This window comes from Leptinotarsa decemlineata, unplaced genomic scaffold, assembly GCF_025532065.1.
Source record: "Leptinotarsa decemlineata unplaced genomic scaffold, Ldec_3_MD MMD2_tig00000035_RagTag_RagTag, whole genome shotgun sequence".
NCBI classification, from domain to species: domain Eukaryota; kingdom Metazoa; phylum Arthropoda; class Insecta; order Coleoptera; family Chrysomelidae; genus Leptinotarsa; species Leptinotarsa decemlineata.
The window spans coordinates 1,547,768-1,567,313 of NW_027412540.1; the positions used below are offsets into that span (position 1 = coordinate 1,547,768).

At 34.2% G+C, this 19,546-nt stretch overlaps 1 protein-coding gene across 6 annotated transcripts in view; it reads left to right on the forward strand.

Moving 5' to 3' along the window:
• Positions 1 to 19,546, forward strand: part of ago (F-box and WD-40 domain protein 7) — a 115,130-nt gene that overhangs the window by 78,465 nt on the left and 17,119 nt on the right. For all 6 annotated transcript variants that reach the window (XM_074171698.1, XM_074171703.1, XM_074171702.1 and 3 more), the window contains 2 exons: positions 13,029 to 13,210; positions 15,908 to 16,133. In XM_074171698.1, coding sequence (XP_074027799.1) covers positions 13,029 to 13,210; positions 15,908 to 16,133 — 408 coding nt within the window. The remainder of the gene's footprint in view (positions 1 to 13,028; positions 13,211 to 15,907; positions 16,134 to 19,546) is intronic.

Consider the following 19,546-nt stretch of genomic DNA (forward strand, 5'->3'; position numbering starts at 1 on the left):
CCTAACTGTTAATGAATATAGTCATGTAACCAACAGATCTGGAACATGTATTGATAATATTATTATCAGAAAGGAACTAAACTATACCTCAAATGTTATAGACTCATGCATCTCAGACCATCAAGCCCAACTTATAACCATTGTTATAAGTTGGGCTCGATGAGTACCAAAAATTACAATTTAATTTATAAAAGACTATTTTCAGAGAGTACTATTAACAATTTCATATCTGAAATAGGACGACTCACTTGGTATCAGGTTGTTAGTGAAGCTGAAACTAATTCGAAATGGAATATCTTCTCAAGTAAATTTTGTGAGCTTTTCAACTCTTTCTTTCCAACCAAAAAAATTAAAAAGAATCCAATGAAAAACAAAAAGTGGATGTTAAATGAAGAAATCAGAAAGATGAAAGAAAAAGTAAGCACCTTGCAAGTAATGGCTCTTGGTAATGAACAATTCAAAAATATAAACAATGAATACAGGGAATCATACAGACTACTTTTGAATCAATCATAAAGTGACTATTTCAAAAATATGATTGAAGAAAGTGACAACAAATCAAGAACCACCTGTAATGTAATAAATTCCCTCAACAACAAGGCAGGAAATAGCAACACTGTTTTACCTAATACTCATGGGGACGGAGTGAATCTAGCGAATGATTTTAATGCCCATTTTGTAAACTCTGCACAAGCTATCGAGAGTTTTCATAACAGAGAAAATCTTACCCCTAGCAAAACAAACCACAACTTGATATTTCTTCATCCAGTGAGTGAAGAAGAAATAATCCAATCCAGCTATAAACTCAAAAATAAAATGAGCAGTGGTATAGACAATGTACCATCAAAAATTCTAAAAAAGTGTATTCCGTCCTTATTACCAGTTCTCTGTCACATTTTTAATGATTGCCTAGTATCTGGTACCTATCCAGATCAAATGAAAGTGTCCGTAGTTATCCCCATACATAAAAAAGGTAAACAAAATGACATGAATAATTACAGACCAATAAGTTTGTTAACAGCTTTCTCCAAACTATTTGAAGTTATTATATCAATGAGAATTATGAATTTTTTTGTGGCACATGGTTTGTTCAATGATTTCCAATATGGTTTTCTTAAAGGGAAAAGTACCGAAACAGCCTTGTGCAAGTTTGTGAATGAAATTCAATATTTAATTGAACAAAACTCTTGTGCCTGTGGCGTCTTCCTGGATCTCAGTAAAGCGTTCGACTGTGTTGATCATTCCATTTTACTTCGAAAGCTTTTCAATTACGGAATAAGAGGAAATGCCGTGGATCTCTTGAAATCGTATTTGAGTAACAGGATGCAAAAAGTACATATTAGGCAACAAAATAATAAATTTTTCTCAGACTTCACTGAAATAGAAAAAGGCGTACCACAGGGAAGTGTACTTGGACCTTTACTATTTATTATATACATAAATGATTTCTCTGACATTTACAAAAAATCAAGTAATAAAGTTGTGAGCTATGCAGATGATTCCAATCTCATTGTACCAGTAAACAGGAACCTCAACTTGGAAAAATTCATTTCAAATAGCATTTCTATAGCATCCACATATTTCAATACCAACAAGTTATTGTTAAACACATCTAAAACAGACTGCATTTTGTTTAAAACTGTTCACATGAATATTTCTATTCCGGAGTATTTTCAGCTCAGTAGTGAAAGACTAGATACTTCAATGAGTACAAAACTATCAGGAATTTATATAGATGATAAACTGAATTATAAGGTACATATTGACTATCTTGCAAAAAAACTAGCAAATAAGTGTTATGCAATTCGAGTGTTGAGACATCACTTGAAAATCGATGCACTGAAAACGGCATATTATGGGACTGTTTATCCTCTACTGAAATATGGAATATTAGTATGGGGAGGGAGTACACAACTGGAACGTATTTTCATAATGCAGAAACGTATATTGAAAACAATGTTCAATATGAATTACACAGATACTTGTCGTGGTACCTTCAAGGGTAACAAAATGCTTACTGTATATGCTATATATATTTATGTTTGTTTACTTTTTGTAAACGAGAACAAATCGAATTTTGAAGATGACAAATATAGACATGAGTATTCCACCCGACAGAAATCCAATTATATTGTTCCTGAACATAGATTGAAAAACACAGAGCATGGGTCGCATTACGCATCAATTAAATTCTACAACATTTACCCTTGATTATCAAAGAAGATCGGACAAAGACAAATTTAAAAAAACGTGTTTTCGATCTGTTGTGTGACATTGAGCCATATTCATTACAAGAATTCATGGACAAATAACCATTTTCAGTCTATATCAAATTTAAGCTTCCTAGTAACTTCAATATTACATTCTACTCATCAATCTTTATCTGTGATATTTACTTATTTGTTCCTGTCATTTTCATATACTTATTGTATTTACCTATACCACGTGCTTTTATTTATATTAATATTAACTGACATTTGTATTGTTAATGTAATCATTTTTATGACTTGAGTTTTATCAATTGTTTAAATTGAAAGCTTTAATACATCTATCTATCTACTGCTCGGCGACGACATCCTTCCACGACGATTGGTTTGCCCAGACTGACCATAGAGTATAGAGACTGACTTGCACGTGCAGTTAACTTCTAAATTATAATGGTGGGGATACCCCACTTGATACCGAATTCTACAAATTTCCCACAACAAAACACAGTAACAACAAAAACCGTAACAAAACGCAGTAACTGCCCATCAGTTACTGTGTTTTGATATAGGATTTGATGAATACTGTGTTTTGTACTGGTAAAATAGATTTCAGGGGAGCAGTTGCTGTGTTTTGAATGCATTGTATTTTCATTATTTATTGTACGATTTTAGTTCGTACAATACCGAAATGTTCAACAAAACATAGCAACTACAAAACCTGATAAACCTGCGTTTTGACCAAAATCTTAGTTGTTGTGTTTTGTTATGGGACAGCCGTATTGTCGAAGCTTCAAAGATAGAGAGTATAAACTTTTTACATCGACCCAACTCGAGCTTTACCGACTTGAATTCAAATAACATCAATGAAATTGAAGGTCGCCATTACAATCAGACCAGAAATCGTTTTAGTCCAAAACAAGGTCACAGATCGTTCAGTCCAGGTGAATATTTTTACCTAAATTATGGAACATTATACAGGCTGATTCACGGTGGATGGCACATTAGACGTTTCTGGTGAACCAGACAACGGATCACTTTGAAAATTTAATGGAGGGCATATTCGGACATTCTCTAGCCAACTAAAATATTTTCGACAATGCGGTGTTGCCGCTTCTATTAGAAAGCAGTAGCAACTTTGATTTTTCAAATGGAACACTCTGTATATAATATTATTTTTGGAATCTCGAACAATTGCCCGACAACTTTTCTTGATATTTCCCTATACCTATCTGTTACCGTTTTCGAAATAAAAATTAATTTCAATTTTTTTCTTCGAAAATCATGACTTCTAAAAATGCCGATATCTTTTAGTTAAGAAGTACTATGATATCGAAATTTGGTTTGGAGTTAGGTGATACTTGGACACTTCTCACACGTCAGCCTAATCTCCGTTACTTCAATACAGGGTGGTAAAAAAATACAGTTTTTTCGTTTGCTTGAAAAAGTTGCTGAAATTTGATTATTTTAAATGGAACACCCTGTATATTATTGAAAATTCGGAAAGCTGCTGAAATTTGCTTTCTTTCTATGTATATCATACCTATACCTAACTAGTCAAGTTTCGGACTTATGAACATTTATTTGTGAAAATGTCCCTTCAGAATGGTATTTCCATTCGGTATTTGGTAAGCAGGCCATGATTACTATTTGACAGTAGCGTTGTGACATTCTCCTAATAATATCGACATTTTCGTCACTTCAGAAGTTGCAAATACCTTCAAAACGATGGAACAAAACTATTCAAACGAAGTTCTTATGAATTTGTTTATTATTTTTGGAGAGTGTGACAAAATTATCAGCAGAACATGTAGAAAGTTCAATGAAATGTATCCGAATCTACCGCCAATGAACCTCAAGAAATTTATACGAATTCAGAACAATTTCAATATGTTTGGATAAACTTTAAAAAAGCACCAAGAAACTTGAAATTGGAAATATTGATATGAATAATTATAAAAAAGTAAAACAATCATGTGGAATATTTCAAAATATGTTCGAATCGCTGGCCGTTCACTTCCAAGCACTTTAGAATGCGGGTGTTGACTGCTTTCGTAGTGGCAGATCTGATTTCATTGGGATCCAAATCTTCAAATGTTTGGGCAATCCTTTCTAACAATTCATCTCTCGAATGCACGGGTATTTTGTAAACTTTTTCTTTAAACATTCCCCACAAATAAAAATCTAATGGATTAAGATCGGGTGATCTCGCTGGCCAATTCCATGGTCCCAAGCGCCTCATCCACCGATCGTCAAATAGTCTATCCAGTTCTGCGCTCACTTCTCTTGTGCAATGTGCAGGAGCTCCGTCTAGTTGGTACCAACAGTTTCGATAATCTTCGAGTGGCAGATTATCCACGAAACTGTCTACAGTATTCTCCAAAATATTCACGTAGCTTCTGGATGTTGATGACTCCTCGTATATCACGTACCTCAATTTGTTGTCCATCAACATGCAGAAGACATTAAAACTAATTTTTTCTTGAAATCCGGCTTCTTTTGTGACGTGAGGATTTTCACTGGACCAATAATGACGATTTTTTCTATTGAAAATCCCTTCTCTCGAAAATTTCGATTCATCAGTCCAAATAATTTTATTTAAAAAAAGTGGATCTTCTTGAATGCGTGTCAACAACATTTCACAAAATTCTACTCTCTGTTGAGGATCTTGAGGCTTCATTGCTTGAATTTTGGTGAATTTATAATCATGCATTTTATGTCTTCGCAAGATTCTTTGAACCGATGAATATTTTATACCCAAATCTTCTTCAGCACTTCTTATCGATGACTCGGAAAATGCGTGAAAATATGCTAAGACATTAATCTGGTTGTCTTCGAAAGTTACGGGTCGAGGCAAGTTTCTTGGTGCTTTTAAAGTTGATCCAAATGCATTGAAATTGTTCTGAATTCGTATAAATTTCTTGAGGTTCATTGGCGGTAGATTCGGATACATTTCATTGAACTTTCTACATGTTCTGCTGATAATTTTGTCACACTCTCCAAAAATAATAAACAAATTCATAAGAACTTCGTTTGAATAGTTTTGTTCCATCGTTTTGAAGGTATTTGCAACTTCTGAAGTGACGAAAATGTCGATATTATTAGGAGAATGTCACAACGCTACTGTCAAATAGTAATCATGGTCTGCTTACCAAATACCGAATGGAAATACCATTCTGAAGGGACATTTTCACAAATAAATGTTCATAAGTCCGAAACTTGACTAGTTAGGTATAGGTATGATATACATAGAAAGAAAGCAAATTTCAGCAGCTTTCCGAATTTTCAATAATATACAGGGTGTTCCATTTAAAATAATCAAATTTCAGCAACTTTTTCAAGCAAACGAAAAAACTGTATTTTTTTACCACCCTGTATTGAAGTAACGGAGATTAGGCTGACGTGTGGGAAGTGTCCAAGTATCACCTAACTCCAAACCAAATTTCGATATCATAGTACTTCTTAACTAAAAGATATCGGCATTTTTAGAAGTCATGATTTTCGAAGAAAAAAATTGAAATTAATTTTTATTTCGAAAACGGTAACAGATAGGTATAGGGAAATATCAAGAAAAGTTGTCGGGCAATTGTTCGAGATTCCAAAAATAATATTATATACAGAGTGTTCCATTTGAAAAATCAAAGTTGCTACTGCTTTCTAATAGAAGCGGCAACACCGCATTGTCGAAAATATTTTAGTTGGCTAGAGAATGTCCGAATATGCCCTCCATTAAATTTTCAAAGTGATCCGTTGTCTGGTTCACCAGAAACGTCTAATGTGCCATCCACCGTGAATCAGCCTGTATATAAAACACCTGTGCATCAGATGTGGCTCATAAACTACATCATAACAAGTTGCCAATTTCCAAAATTTTGGAACAATGGATTGGTTATTCCTCTGGCTAAGTGTAACTCATCTACAGCCCTTTCCAATCTGAGACAAATTACAATTCTCCCGTGTCTCTCTGAAGTAGTGGAATTGATACTGAAAGATCAGATTAATAAATATGTCAATGAAAATCATATTATAATATATCTGTTCAATCAGGATTCAGATCACAGCAGAGTACCACCACGGCTCTTCTATCAATTACCGACGATTTTTTAAAAGCTGTATATGAGGAGAATGTGACCTGTTTAGTACTTTTGGATTATAGCAAAGTATTCGACACTATTGATCACGAGATTTTGTGTGACAAACTAGTCTACTTTGGGTTTTCTCGGAAAGCAGTGTCACACTTAGGAAAGTATCTAAAAAATCGTACTCAAAAAGTTGTTGTGGCTTGGGCCCTCACTTTTAAGTTTATACATCTGCAATTTTTATTAGTTTGTTAAAAATGCAATATAAATCACTATGCCAACGATACGCAGTTATATTTTTCTTTTTCGCCTCGTGATTCTACCTAAGCCCAGTCATATATTAATAAGGATCTTCAAGCCATCTTCGACATTTCTACAGCCCATAAGCTCGAGCTTAATCCTAATGAATCTGCAATAATAATGTTTGGACCCAAGAAGAAAGAGAGCTCACCAACTCCACTTTTCAAGTCTGCAAATCGAAAATGAAATATTTCCCTCCGTGACCAAGCTGAAAAATTGTGGTTTGATCTAGAACTTCGTTCAACTAAACATGTCAGCTATCTGAACCAAATTTCTTATATCGTCCTCAGGCAGCTGTTTCCAAATTGTGATTTGCTTAACACAAACTTGAAAATGAGACTATGCGAGTCACTAATCATGTCAAAAATTTCTTATTGCGACAGTGTTTATGGACCTGTTTTAAGACAATCTTCGTCTATAGCAAGTTCAGAATAGCTGCCTACGTTTTTCGTTTGGTATCCTAAAATATGACCATATATCTTCAGCCATACAAGAGTCAGTATGGTTTAAATTTCACTAGTTCGGACTTCCATTGTCTACTTTATAAAATGATTTGAAATCCCTGAACCAACTAAAAAAGAAGAATTGAAAATGAATAGCTGAAAATAACAATTATATTAACCAAAATAAACCTAAAATGAAATAATAGTGAAATAAAATACAAGTAAAAATAGAACAATTGAATAAATAAAATAAAGAAATGAAAAAAGAAAATAAAAATAAAAAGGGGAGAGATTCCAAGTCACGTTAGTTCACGACGTTTCGATTGTTAGTATCTACAATCGTCTTCGGGTGATGACTGGACTGATTCCTCCGAGAGATGACTATTTATAGGTCGTTCCAGTACTTTCACTTATCCCCGCTTTCCATTTTCCGCTTCACTGGTTCCGTGGGAGATGACCGTTTTGGCGGGTGTTGGTTATTTTTCGCTTGATATGGGTTTCCATATGTTGCGTATTTCTATGCTGGCTTGGCTGAATACGTTGTTGGACAACATGTATGCGGCTTCCTTGAATTTTCTCCTAAACCAATGTTCCCCTCTGTGCAAGATCTCAGCTTGGGACCACTCGATGTTGTGTTGATGGGTCCAAACATGGTCTGCTATTCCTGATTTGCTGGTTTCCCCTCGCTGTGTGTGTTTCTTGTGCTCGGCAATGCGAACATTCAATGGCCTCTTAGTTTCACCAATATAGGATTTTCCGCACTCACAGGGTATCCGGTAAATGCAATTCTTGGAATCGCAGTCCGCGTTTGGTGGCCTGGTTGTCGTGAGGCTGCTACGGATAAGGTTACCAGATCTGAAGCAGGTTCTGATGTTGTACTTGGAACCAATTCTTCTTATCCTCTTCGATAATCCTCTGATGTAGGGAAGTGCAAGCACTGGTTGTGACGGTTTCTCTTCCTTGCGAGACTCCTGCTGTCTTTTAGCTAAAGTCTTTTCTACCATCGCTTTGGAGTAGCCATTCCGTTGATGATCATTTTTGATGATGTCTAGTTCCTTCTCGAGACCTTCCTTCGTATTACAAAGCCCAAAAGCACGGTCTAATAGAGTCTTGATGATTCCTCTTTTAGTCGATTGATGGTGGTTGGATTCGTGGTTCAGATACTGTCCCGTATGAGTGGGTTTTCGGTATACAGATGTTTCCCACTTAGTGTCGGTCCTCTTCACCAAAACGTCTAAGAATGGCAATTCGTTGTGGATTTCCTTCTCCATTGTGAAATTGATGGAAGGTCTCACGCTGTTGATGTGTTTCAGGAACGCGTCTAGTTCAGTATTCCCATGGTTCCATATTATGAAGGTGTCGTCAACATATCTCAACCAGACTCGAGGTTTCTTGTGGGCTTCTTCAATGGCCAGAGTTTCAAACCACTCCATATATATGTTGGCTATGACTGGTGAAAGTGGCGATCCCATTGGCAGTCCCTCATCTTGTGTAAAGAATTCGTCCAACTGAAGGTGCATACATAATCAATATTATCACATTGTATTGTTTTTCGCCAAGATTGAATTTTTGTTCTAGACTTTTTATCACAGAATCAGCTTAGCTTAGAATCACTTAGATGAAGCAACTTGTTTACCGTTAGGTCTACTAAGCAAGTTTAAATTGGGATATTGAGAGGTTGGTTAAAGAATGTGAAAACTATGCCTCAGTTTGATCTGATCCTCCCAAAGTTGTTCTAGTAAGTACATCCCTAGGACTCGCCTCAAAAGAATTGAAAAATAATTCATATTGATTATGCTGGCACATTCAAAAATCAATTCAACATAGGAAGTTTTAATTTTCATTCATGTTATATAGTTTAGGTCCGAGGTATAGGTGACTCTTCTGAGTTGCGTATGGGTGGTCTTTTTGGTTTGTCCTTAATTTTTCTCTATTCTTATGAACTTAGACACATCTCATACATTCTTCAAGTTCTTTCGTAGTTTATCATATAGTGAATCTATATGAGGAATCCAATTGAGCTTATGATCTAGAATTACACCTAGCATTTTTTTTAGGGTTGTATGTCACCTCTAGTTGGCTATCTTCATATATTTTCAGAGTTTCAGTGGTGTTATGTATTGATAATTTTACTAATGCTGCTCTGCTTATATTTAGTGCTAAATGATTTTTATCAGCCCATTTGATTATTTTTTCATACATGGGTTCTGTTGTTTCTGCAAGTGCTAATATATTATGATCGGAGACTAGAACATTTGTATACCATCAATTTATTAAAAGAAATAAAAATATACAATAATTTCATAAATAATATTCACTATTTCTTATGTGTATTCTATAAATACATACAATTAGATGAAACAAATTGTACTTTGAAAGTGGTTTCATGATGAATTTTACTAGTTCGGATTTCCGTTATCTAATATGATATAATTGATTTGAAATTTCTGAAAGAAGAAATAAAATTAAAAATTAAATTGAATAGCGGTTAGCCCAGCTAGCGTAGAGATACGCAACACATGGAAAACTATAGTCAAGCGGAAAAACTGTCGACTCCCACTAAACCGGTGAAGCTAAGAGAGAGAAGAGGGGATAGGTGATAGCGTAAGAATGACCTACAAATAGTCGTCTCTCGGAGGAATAGTCTACTCATCACTCGGAAATGATTATAGTTACTTACAATCAAAACGTTGCGAAGTAACTTGGTTTGATTTTTTTTTATTTTTAATTGTTCAGTTTTCAATTTTTCGATTATTATCATTTTATTGTATTCATTGTTCAATATAATTGTTATGTTTAGCTATTCATTTTAATTTTATTTCTTTCAAAGATTTCAAATCATATTAGACAATAGAAGTCCGAACTAATAAAATTCAGAGTGAAATATTCATGAATTTCATAGTTATAGGTGACCATTTGTTTGCAATAAGGAGGATACAATAATCTTTGATATACCGTCAGCCACTGTAAAGATGATAACATTATATTGATTGGTAAATATTTATCACATTCTACAGTAATTCTCATTCCTTTATTTTGCAATTGACTTATTTTACCTGAATTCATAGAGTAGAATAATTGATTTGTTGAGTTGAATTCCTGTGTATTTGGTATTTGTGACGATATCGATTTTTTGGTTATATATGTTGATATAAATATAGATTATATATCTATATTTTTTATTTTCCTCACAAAATTATTCTTCATCTAGCTTTTCCTAATACGACTAATAACCAGTCCGTGCAAAGCTTATTGTTAAATCATCTGAAAATGGAATTTTTAACAGGTGATGATCGACTATATTGTCAAACATGCGCCAAACTAACTGACTAAGGAAACAAGTATAGCTGAGGCTCCAGTCAATCTAATAATAACACTGATGATTTTCAAACAAGACTCAACCTCTAACGGAAGCAAGAAACTCTTTGGAAGGTTCGAAATAGATGAACATTTCAACCTAGCAGACCACTATTATAATATTCATGCAGTCATTGTTCACTGTGTTTCTGGCGTTGAATTTGGTCAATATTACGCCTTGGTCATAGAAGAAACGGACTGGTTTAAGTTTGACGATAGTCGTGTCACGAAGTGTTCTGGCGATGCATTGAATTTATTGGAGCCTATGGAGACACCCTACATTTTGTTTTATAAGAGAGAGGACATTGTTAGATCAATATCTTCAGATGATGTGGTGCTGCAGGTTTTTTCGGGCTTTCCTGCAGCTGAAAAAGTAAATGCGCCACTGGAATCAATGAAATCGCCCCGGAGCGCCAATTGATTTTTATTGTTGTTTTTATTTTATTTTTATCGTTGTTTTAATAAAATTTACTTCCATAATAATAATAATAATTCTTCACATAATATAAGTTGAAATCTCCCAATAAAATACATTTCTTATTAGATGTCACCAAACTGTCACATAATTCTCCAAAATCTTCAAAAAACTTAGCATCAGAACTTGATGGAGGGTGATAAAATTTCTAACCAAGAAAATACTAGATCCTAAAGTAATCTTCACAACCTCACACTAATAATTGCCTTCAAGTACAAATGTTTTATTTAAATTGAAAGGGGTATATTTTTAGGAGAGATTAATTCAATATTTGTATGAAAGTAGTTGTTTTGAGAGAGCTTTTTCTCCAGTTTATGTTACTTTTTTGAATGATCTACACATCTTTGTATAGAGTTAATTTTTTGAAATTGATTGCTTCCTTCCTATCTTTGGAAGATTCCCACATTTTTTAAGTAAACATTTTCAATTTCCGCTAGACTTTGGGAGTAAGCTGGTAAATGCGTATCGAAAAGTGTGATGGTGAGGCGAACGTTGAAGTAAAACTTCTTTACGTGCACTTGCGAGCACACATTTACGTACGAGTAGGCTGTGGAGAATTATGAGAAAACTATCACACGTTGCCACTAATTTTAGCAGGAGATTTCAGTATTAATTTCGCGTCCGGAGATAGACGACTCTTGGTAAACTTTCTATAAGAAAAATTAAAACTACAAGTGAATAATACCCGAAATGAGCCTACCACAAGACAATGTACAACAATTGATGCAGTTTTTTCTAGATATCTTTCTAATTTTCATTCGAAAACATATGTATATTATTTCTCATACCATAAACCTATTGCCTCGGTCTTACAATCAACCACAGTAATCACTGATGTATCTGATAATGAAAATAATAAATATAAATGAAAAATCTATCAAAAATGTTGATTTATCAATGAAAACCCATAATAAATTTAAATATTTGTAGAAAATCATTATATGTTTATTAGGGTTTTTCATTTAAGTTGATTAGAGACTTCACTCAATTGAAAATTCGATTTCAAATATAAATAACATGGGCATTTTTTTTTGTCTCAACTCGATTTTTCGGTATAAAAAAAATTTTTTTGCAAAAAAGTTCATTTGAGCCAACACTATCCAATCAACAGTTTTTGAGTTGTAGAGCTGGAATGGTACATGTCAATTGAAACCTAATTTTCTAGAGACTGGAAAATTTCAATCTCACAGTAAATATCATTTACAATAGACGCTGTGAAGTTATTAAATTTATATTTATAATAATATTTATATAATAATAATTTCTATTTAGTGAATAAATATAAACTTCAGTTTATGAGTATAAATTGATAGAATTACTGAAATTATTATTTTTTGTTTCATTTCTGAGTTGGTGGTAACAATAATGTTTACTTATTAGCATTCGGAAATCACTTTCTATGCAATAAGTATTGTTTCTGTTCCTCATTATAAGTTAAACTCTGATTATGTGATTTCATCAATTGAACTCCTCGTTCAGCATTATCATTTACAAATCTAAAGAAATGAACTTTAAACGTTCAAGCCAATCTCTAATATACCTACACAGTAGGTTGAATGGACTGACGCCTATCATTTACAATGCATAAGAAAAGTGATAAACAAATATATTCTTCAGACAAATACCAGAGATGAGTGCTAAATTTTTTTGCCGCTGCTTCTGGAATTTTCTTTTTAATCATTTTATATTCCAATACATTTTCAAAACATTCCAAATCTTGTCACGGAGATTGAATTGACAAAGGCGCACAATACCATGCTTATACACAATAATGTCATAAAAATACAGATATGGCAGATTCCTTGGCTTTCTACTCTGCTAAGGGAAAATTGTTCCTGCATATATACATACATATAGATAGATATAAAGAAGTTATACTTGAGTCGTGTAGTCTAAAGCACATCCCCCTTTTTTTTGTATAGAGATGAAGAAAAAGAAAGCCAAATCTTTCCCAAAACTGTTTTATGTATTGAGAATTCAATTTTTTTTTTAATGTATATCACTACATCTCCGGAAACTTTTGGACATAAATTCCGATGAATTGAATCTTCTTGAATATTAGCATGCTATTAAAAAACACTCTGTATATTTATATTGTCTAAAATATTGAAAGGTATATACTGAATACATTTAATAATTGACTATTTCCGTTTTTTTTTATCTATTTTAGTGTTTAAGAACTCTCGTTGGCCATACAGGAGGAGTCTGGTCATCACAAATGTCAGGCAGTACAATAATAAGTGGCAGCACGGACAGAACATTGAAAGTTTGGGATGCAGACACTGGTGTTTGCATACATACTCTCTACGGTCACACATCAACGGTTAGGTGTATGCATTTACATGGGAAAAAGTGAGTTGTAGAAAACTCCATTGTATTTTGATTGGCGTACATAATGCCAACCATTTGAAGTTAATAATTGATGACGTACTGTCGTCCGGGTTGAACCACGTCTGTAATTTAAATTTTTCAACGTTTCAGCTTCTGCTTTAAACCATTTCCAAGTCTCGTCACTGGTTTTGTTCTTCCTCTGTTCAGCTCCAAGTGAACACTGATCACTTAGTTGTTTGGGTTTAGTATTTTTGCTGTTGGACAGGTATACAGTAGTGGTGTCCTTAGATTCAAGGGTTTTGTGACTTGACGCCAGGGTTTAAATATGCATACTTCCCAAGTCTCGCCGCTGGTCTTCGCAAGTCTCAAGCTGCCTACGCCCAAGCAAACTGTCTACTTCCAGCCCTTGCTGGCCCTGAACACCTTGAGTTGAAAAAAGAGAGAAGAAAGACAGTGAGAGACTTTGGAGTTAGAAAGATTACGATCCCGTCGTCGAGTCATATGATTTCAGTTCCAAGTGGTTCTTGCAAATGAATTCAAATCAGAAGCCGAAACGTCAAAAAGATGAAAATTACAAAGCTGTTCAACCCGGACGACAGAACATCATCGCCCCTCTTTTCCTACATGCTCCGACACCGCGTCGTCGTCTAGCAATCTAACCTCAAAAATTATCACGTGCACTTGCGTACGTATATACCAGTTGTTTTGAAGTGAGAATAATGTGTATACTAAAACCAATAATGATTGAGAGTAGAAGTAAGCCCAGTTGACAGCAAATCGTTCTTCTTTTAAAACATGCTGCATGCATTTCTTTCAGTCTTCTGTAGAAACAGTTCGAATAGCTTCTTTAATTCGCAGTGGTATGGTGGTAACCTTAAAACTGTAATTCCACGACTTAACGCCATTTCATCCACTGCGAATTTTTTATATTTGTCTGTGTGTAATTTTGTTAGCTGAAGTAGTTCTGCCTTTAAACTATCTTTGTTATATTGGATGTTCTTATTAATTAACCATTCTTGAATTGCTGCTTTTTTCCATGATTGTTTCGGTAATGGTTCTAAATGTTGACTATGGTATGGGGCATTGTCCATGACGATGACAGACCCAGGTTCCACAAGTTGAATGATGCCTTCAAACCATTTTTCAAACACCTCCGCATTCATCTCTTCATGATAGTCACCTGTTTTCTTAGATTTAAATATTAATTCACCATTTGGTAAAAATCCACTGTCGCTTCCTATATGCGTAACTATCAGACGACTACCTTTTCCAGATGGCTGTTTTAGCCCAACTGACAAACCTTCAATGAAGGCTTGTCGTGCACTTGTTATATTACCATTCTGCCATACTTTTTTGACCGTATGTCCTTGGTTAACCCATGTCTCGTCCATGAAGTACAATTTTTTTTTGAGCTTCCGAAATTCGTCAATTTTTCTTAGATAGTTTCTTCTCCATGCTATTATTTCTTGACGTTCAATGAGAATGCTTTTCCTGTCAACTTTTCCGTACGTAAATTTCATTTCGTGTACAAGTTTCCTAAAAGTTTCTTTACCCATTTTTGGGACCAATTCATGATCGCTAAGTGCCTCCAGAACTGTTTGTAGTGTGGGCAGCTCATTTCTGAAAAAGAAACTGAATAGTTCTGCGTATACTGGTTTTGGCTTCTTCATCAACTGTGATTTTTTTTCGTCCGCTACTAGTTTTTGGCGTTTGTACGTCCCCATGAACACGTCACAACACGTCGATTGCTGACTAACTTAACTGTAAAACGTACAATTCACGCTGTATAATTCACAAACCAATGATACGCTCATGGCTGCAAGATTAGTGAGGACTGCAACGATGAGATGGAAGTTACGGTAAAGTGACAAAGACAGAAATATCGTTGCGTACAGCGTTGCCACTAGTTGTAATAAATATCTAACACTATACAGAAAATAATGAATTTTAACTGATCAGTAATCAGGAAATTTATAAGTATTACTCATTACAAGCTCATTACTGATTTTTGTCATAAATAATACCTTTTAATCGTACTAGTATTGTGTATTATCTATAATTTGCCACAACCTACAACTCTACTGCTTACTATATTTTGATTCTGCTATAAACTGGTAATGTAAAATTTAGATATGACCACGCGCTTTACTCTTAATCATTATTGGTTTTACTATAGTTAAAAATGTCAAGTAAACACGGCACTATTTTATTTATTATCATCATTATTTTCAGTATTTTAATATTAATGTAAATCACAAAAAGGATTTGAAGCTTTATAACTTCTATTTAATTATATGCGAGCGCTTTCGATAGCTGGTTGTACTATCATCATCTAGGCTCTAGAGCCTAGTATACAAAAATCATTTGAAATAGGTCTCTGGAGCAGACTCCACAGAAGGCAATTCCGTATCTAATATGGGAATCTATGAGAGTAAAATTGGCTGTTCTTGAATGGGCATAGCCTAGTTCTGTAGAAATGACTCTCAGCGTGTAACAGCCGAAGGCAAGCTTCTTCCTTAAGTTTATTGTATGGGCCTTGAACTTCATTAATCATCTACATTCAGCCTAAAAAAATTTATAAATATTTATACTTTCTAAGATTTCGTTACCAGGCAGATCTCTTAGGGTGTCTAAACAATTTTCCTTTTTCATTTTTCATAAAAATGCTATTTTCATGTACGAGAATCTATATTTTTGTAAACTTAATTTTCATAACAGGGTCGTCAGTGGCTCGAGAGATGCTACATTGAGATTATGGGATATTGAGACTGGTGATTTCCTTCATGTCCTGGTAGGACATATAGCTGCTGTTAGGTGTGTACAATATGATGGAAGACTGGTCGTGTCTGGAGCTTACGACTGTATGGTGAAAGTGTGGAACCCTGAGACTGAAGAATGCCTGCATACCTTACAAGGACATACTAACAGGGTATATTCACTCCAAGTAAGAACTATTTTTGAATTTGAAGTAGCTTTTGAAAATATTGGTATCAATTTTTTCGTTGATTCAATTTTGTTTTCAATATTATTTTTTTGGAGTTATTTGCAACAAAAGGTAATTTACTACTTGGTAATGAGTAGTATTTTCAGTAAATTCCCAACCATTTGGGATGGCTTCATCCAAGAGTTAATTACAATTAAGGAAATTCAGTCGAAATTAACTGGAGTATTAGCAAACTATCCGTCTTCAGCAAACTACTAGAAGTCTTAATATATCGTATTTTATTTCATTCTTTCAGGTTATCAGTTATAGAACCTCACCACGGTTTTTTCTCAAAATAAGTTATTAAGACGAACTTGATAATATACTCTGAAATCATCTCCACTGCCTTGGATATTTTTTTTTTAGAACAACGTAGAAATATATTTGATTTATTATTTAACTATAAAATCTTAACAAACCGTTATGATTTATTCATTTTTGTATCCCAATTTTTTTTATCATGTACCCCAACGATCTACCAGAAATAAGCAGTTACTCACTATAGTCTGTCAGGAAATAAGAGAAACTACAGCAGTATATATATATATATATATATATATATATATATATATATATATATATATATATATATATATATATATATACAGTGCTAGTCAAAAGTCCCCTCCCCCCCTCGTATCTTTTGAACGGGTATACTTATAATAATGAAATTTGGAGTGTGGAAATAAACGGATGTAGGCTTCTTAACTGGTCATAACAGGTGACGCAATAGTCATAAATGACGTCACAAGGCCACTGTGACCAAAAATTTTAAATGGGACCCTATGGCAAGTGACAGCTCGTTTGAAAGGTATTGAAAATACCTATTCAGTCATACCAATTTTGTTTGGGTTTCGGCTGATTTTGATTGATAAATTGAAGAAATACGAAAATTATAGTTTCGCATTTAATTAATAAAGATTTAAGAACCAGTTATTATAATAAGTGTTCAAAATGTGCTCCATCTACTTCCTGGCAGTAATGCATCCTATTGCTAAACTCTTGTCGTACTCGTCCCAGTGTGTCAGCGGAAATTGCCCTACATTCTTCAACAATTCGTTGTTTCAGAATGGCAATACTGTCAGGTGCTGTAGCGTAAACCTTAGATTTCAAGTACCCCCATAGAAAAAATCTAATGGTGTAAGGTCCGGTGACCGAGCTGGCCATTCGATCGAACCTCGTCGTCCAATCCATCTACCACGATATTCTTCATCTAGGTAACGTCTTACTGCACCGTAATAGTGTGCAGGAGCACCATCTTGTTGAAACGTTATTTCCAAGTTGTCGAATTCACCTGGATTATCTTCTAGAATTTCAAGAATTAACGCCTCAATATCAGTTTGTAACATCTCCAGATACAATTCACCGGTTAAGTTAGCATTGAGAAAAAGAGGCCCAACTATGTGGTTTCCCAAAATACCTGCCCAAACATTTACTTTTTCTGGAAATTGAGTATGTTTTTCACGAAAGATGTGAGGATTTGTGTCACTCCAATACCTCACATTTTGAGTGTTAACATTTCCATTGAGAAAGAAAGTACTTTCGTCACTAAAACAAATTCTCGGTATGTAGTTCATTGGTTGGTTCATTTTATCGGACATAGTTTCACAGAATTCTAGTCTTCGGACGGGGTCATCATCTGAAAGTTGGTGCACCATTTTTAATTTGTATGGATGAAGCTTGTATTTAGCCAACACCCTATGTACTGTCCTTTGACTGACTTCACAGATAGACGCAACTTGGGCTGTGGAAGAAGTAGGGTTCACTACCATTTCTCCAAGTATGTCAATTTTTTTGTCATCACTAATTGTTGGTCGACCAGATCGTTTGGCATCTTGAACACTACCTGATGCTTCAAACTTCCGAAGAAGCTCCCTCAAATAAACCCTCGATATAGGGCGATCGGGGTACCTCTCATTAAACAGTCGTTCCGCTGCATGGAAATTGTTTCTACATTCACCAATTATTAAGATAGCTGCTACTTTGTCGGCTACAGTACGTACCATTTTGCCTATGTAAACACTTAAACGTCTCGTTAAACAATAGCTTAGGTAAATTTTCAAGGTATAAACACTTTTGACAAGTAGATAATTCAAACACGTCAACCTTTTTGACAATGAACCAGAGGCGTACTTTAAAATCTTTATTAATTAAATGCGAAACAATAATTTTCGTATTTCTTCAATTTATCAATCAAAATCAGCCGAAACCCAAACAAAATTGGTATGACTGAATAGGTATTTTCAATACCTTTCAAACGAGCTGTCACTTGCCATAGGGTCCCATTTAAAATTTTTGGTCACAGTGGCCTTGTGACGTCATTTATGACTATTGCGTCACCTGTTATGACCAGTTAAGAAGCCTACATCCGTTTATTTCCACCCTCCAAATTTCATTATTATAAATATACCCGTTCCAAAGATACGAGGGGGGAAGGGGACTTTTGACTAGTACTGTATATATATATATATATATATATATATATATATATATATATATATATATATATATATATATATATATATATATATATAAATTCCCAACCATTTGGGATGGCTTCATCCAAGAGTTAATTACAATTAAGGAAATTCAGTCGAAATTAACTGGAGTATTAGCAAACTATCCGTCTTCAGCAAACTACTAGAAGTCTTAATATATCGTATTTTATTTCATTCTTTCAGGTTATCAGTTATAGAACCTCACCACGGTTTTTTCTCAAAATAAGTTATTGAGACGAACTTGATAATATACTCTGAAATCATCTCCACTGCCTTGGATATTTTTTTTTAGAAATATATTTGATTTATTATTTAACTATAAAATCTTAACAAACCGTTATGATTTATTCATTTTTGTATCCCAATTTTTTTTATCATGTACCCCAACGATCTACCAGAAATAAGCAGTTACTCACAGAACAATTTCGGGTTCATTAATCCTCATCAGGGCAGGGTATATCATAATCATTGATTCAAAAGGTGATGGTATAGAGCTTGTTTTGATATCTTTATCTGTATTCAGTAGCTTGCAGGTTGAAGATTATGATCTATCCTGCATTAAGTGAACTTAAAACTGGTCTGCAGATTATTAACTCATGAATGGACATCAACTCCCGTTTTTGCGACACATCAAACACTTGCATAAGTATTTATATGCTACCTTTTGTACAGGTCTCCTTCAGATACAATTCAACACCCTTATGTTCAATTTGGAAATATCCAGATGATATTATTGAAGAGGTACAAATCAGGAAATCATAACGATAGGTTCCAATTAAACTGTAAAAGTATCAAATTTTTTATTGAACACTTGGAAATACACATACAGTAACTTACTACGGACTCATTAGTATCCAAATTTCAGATAATATTTCA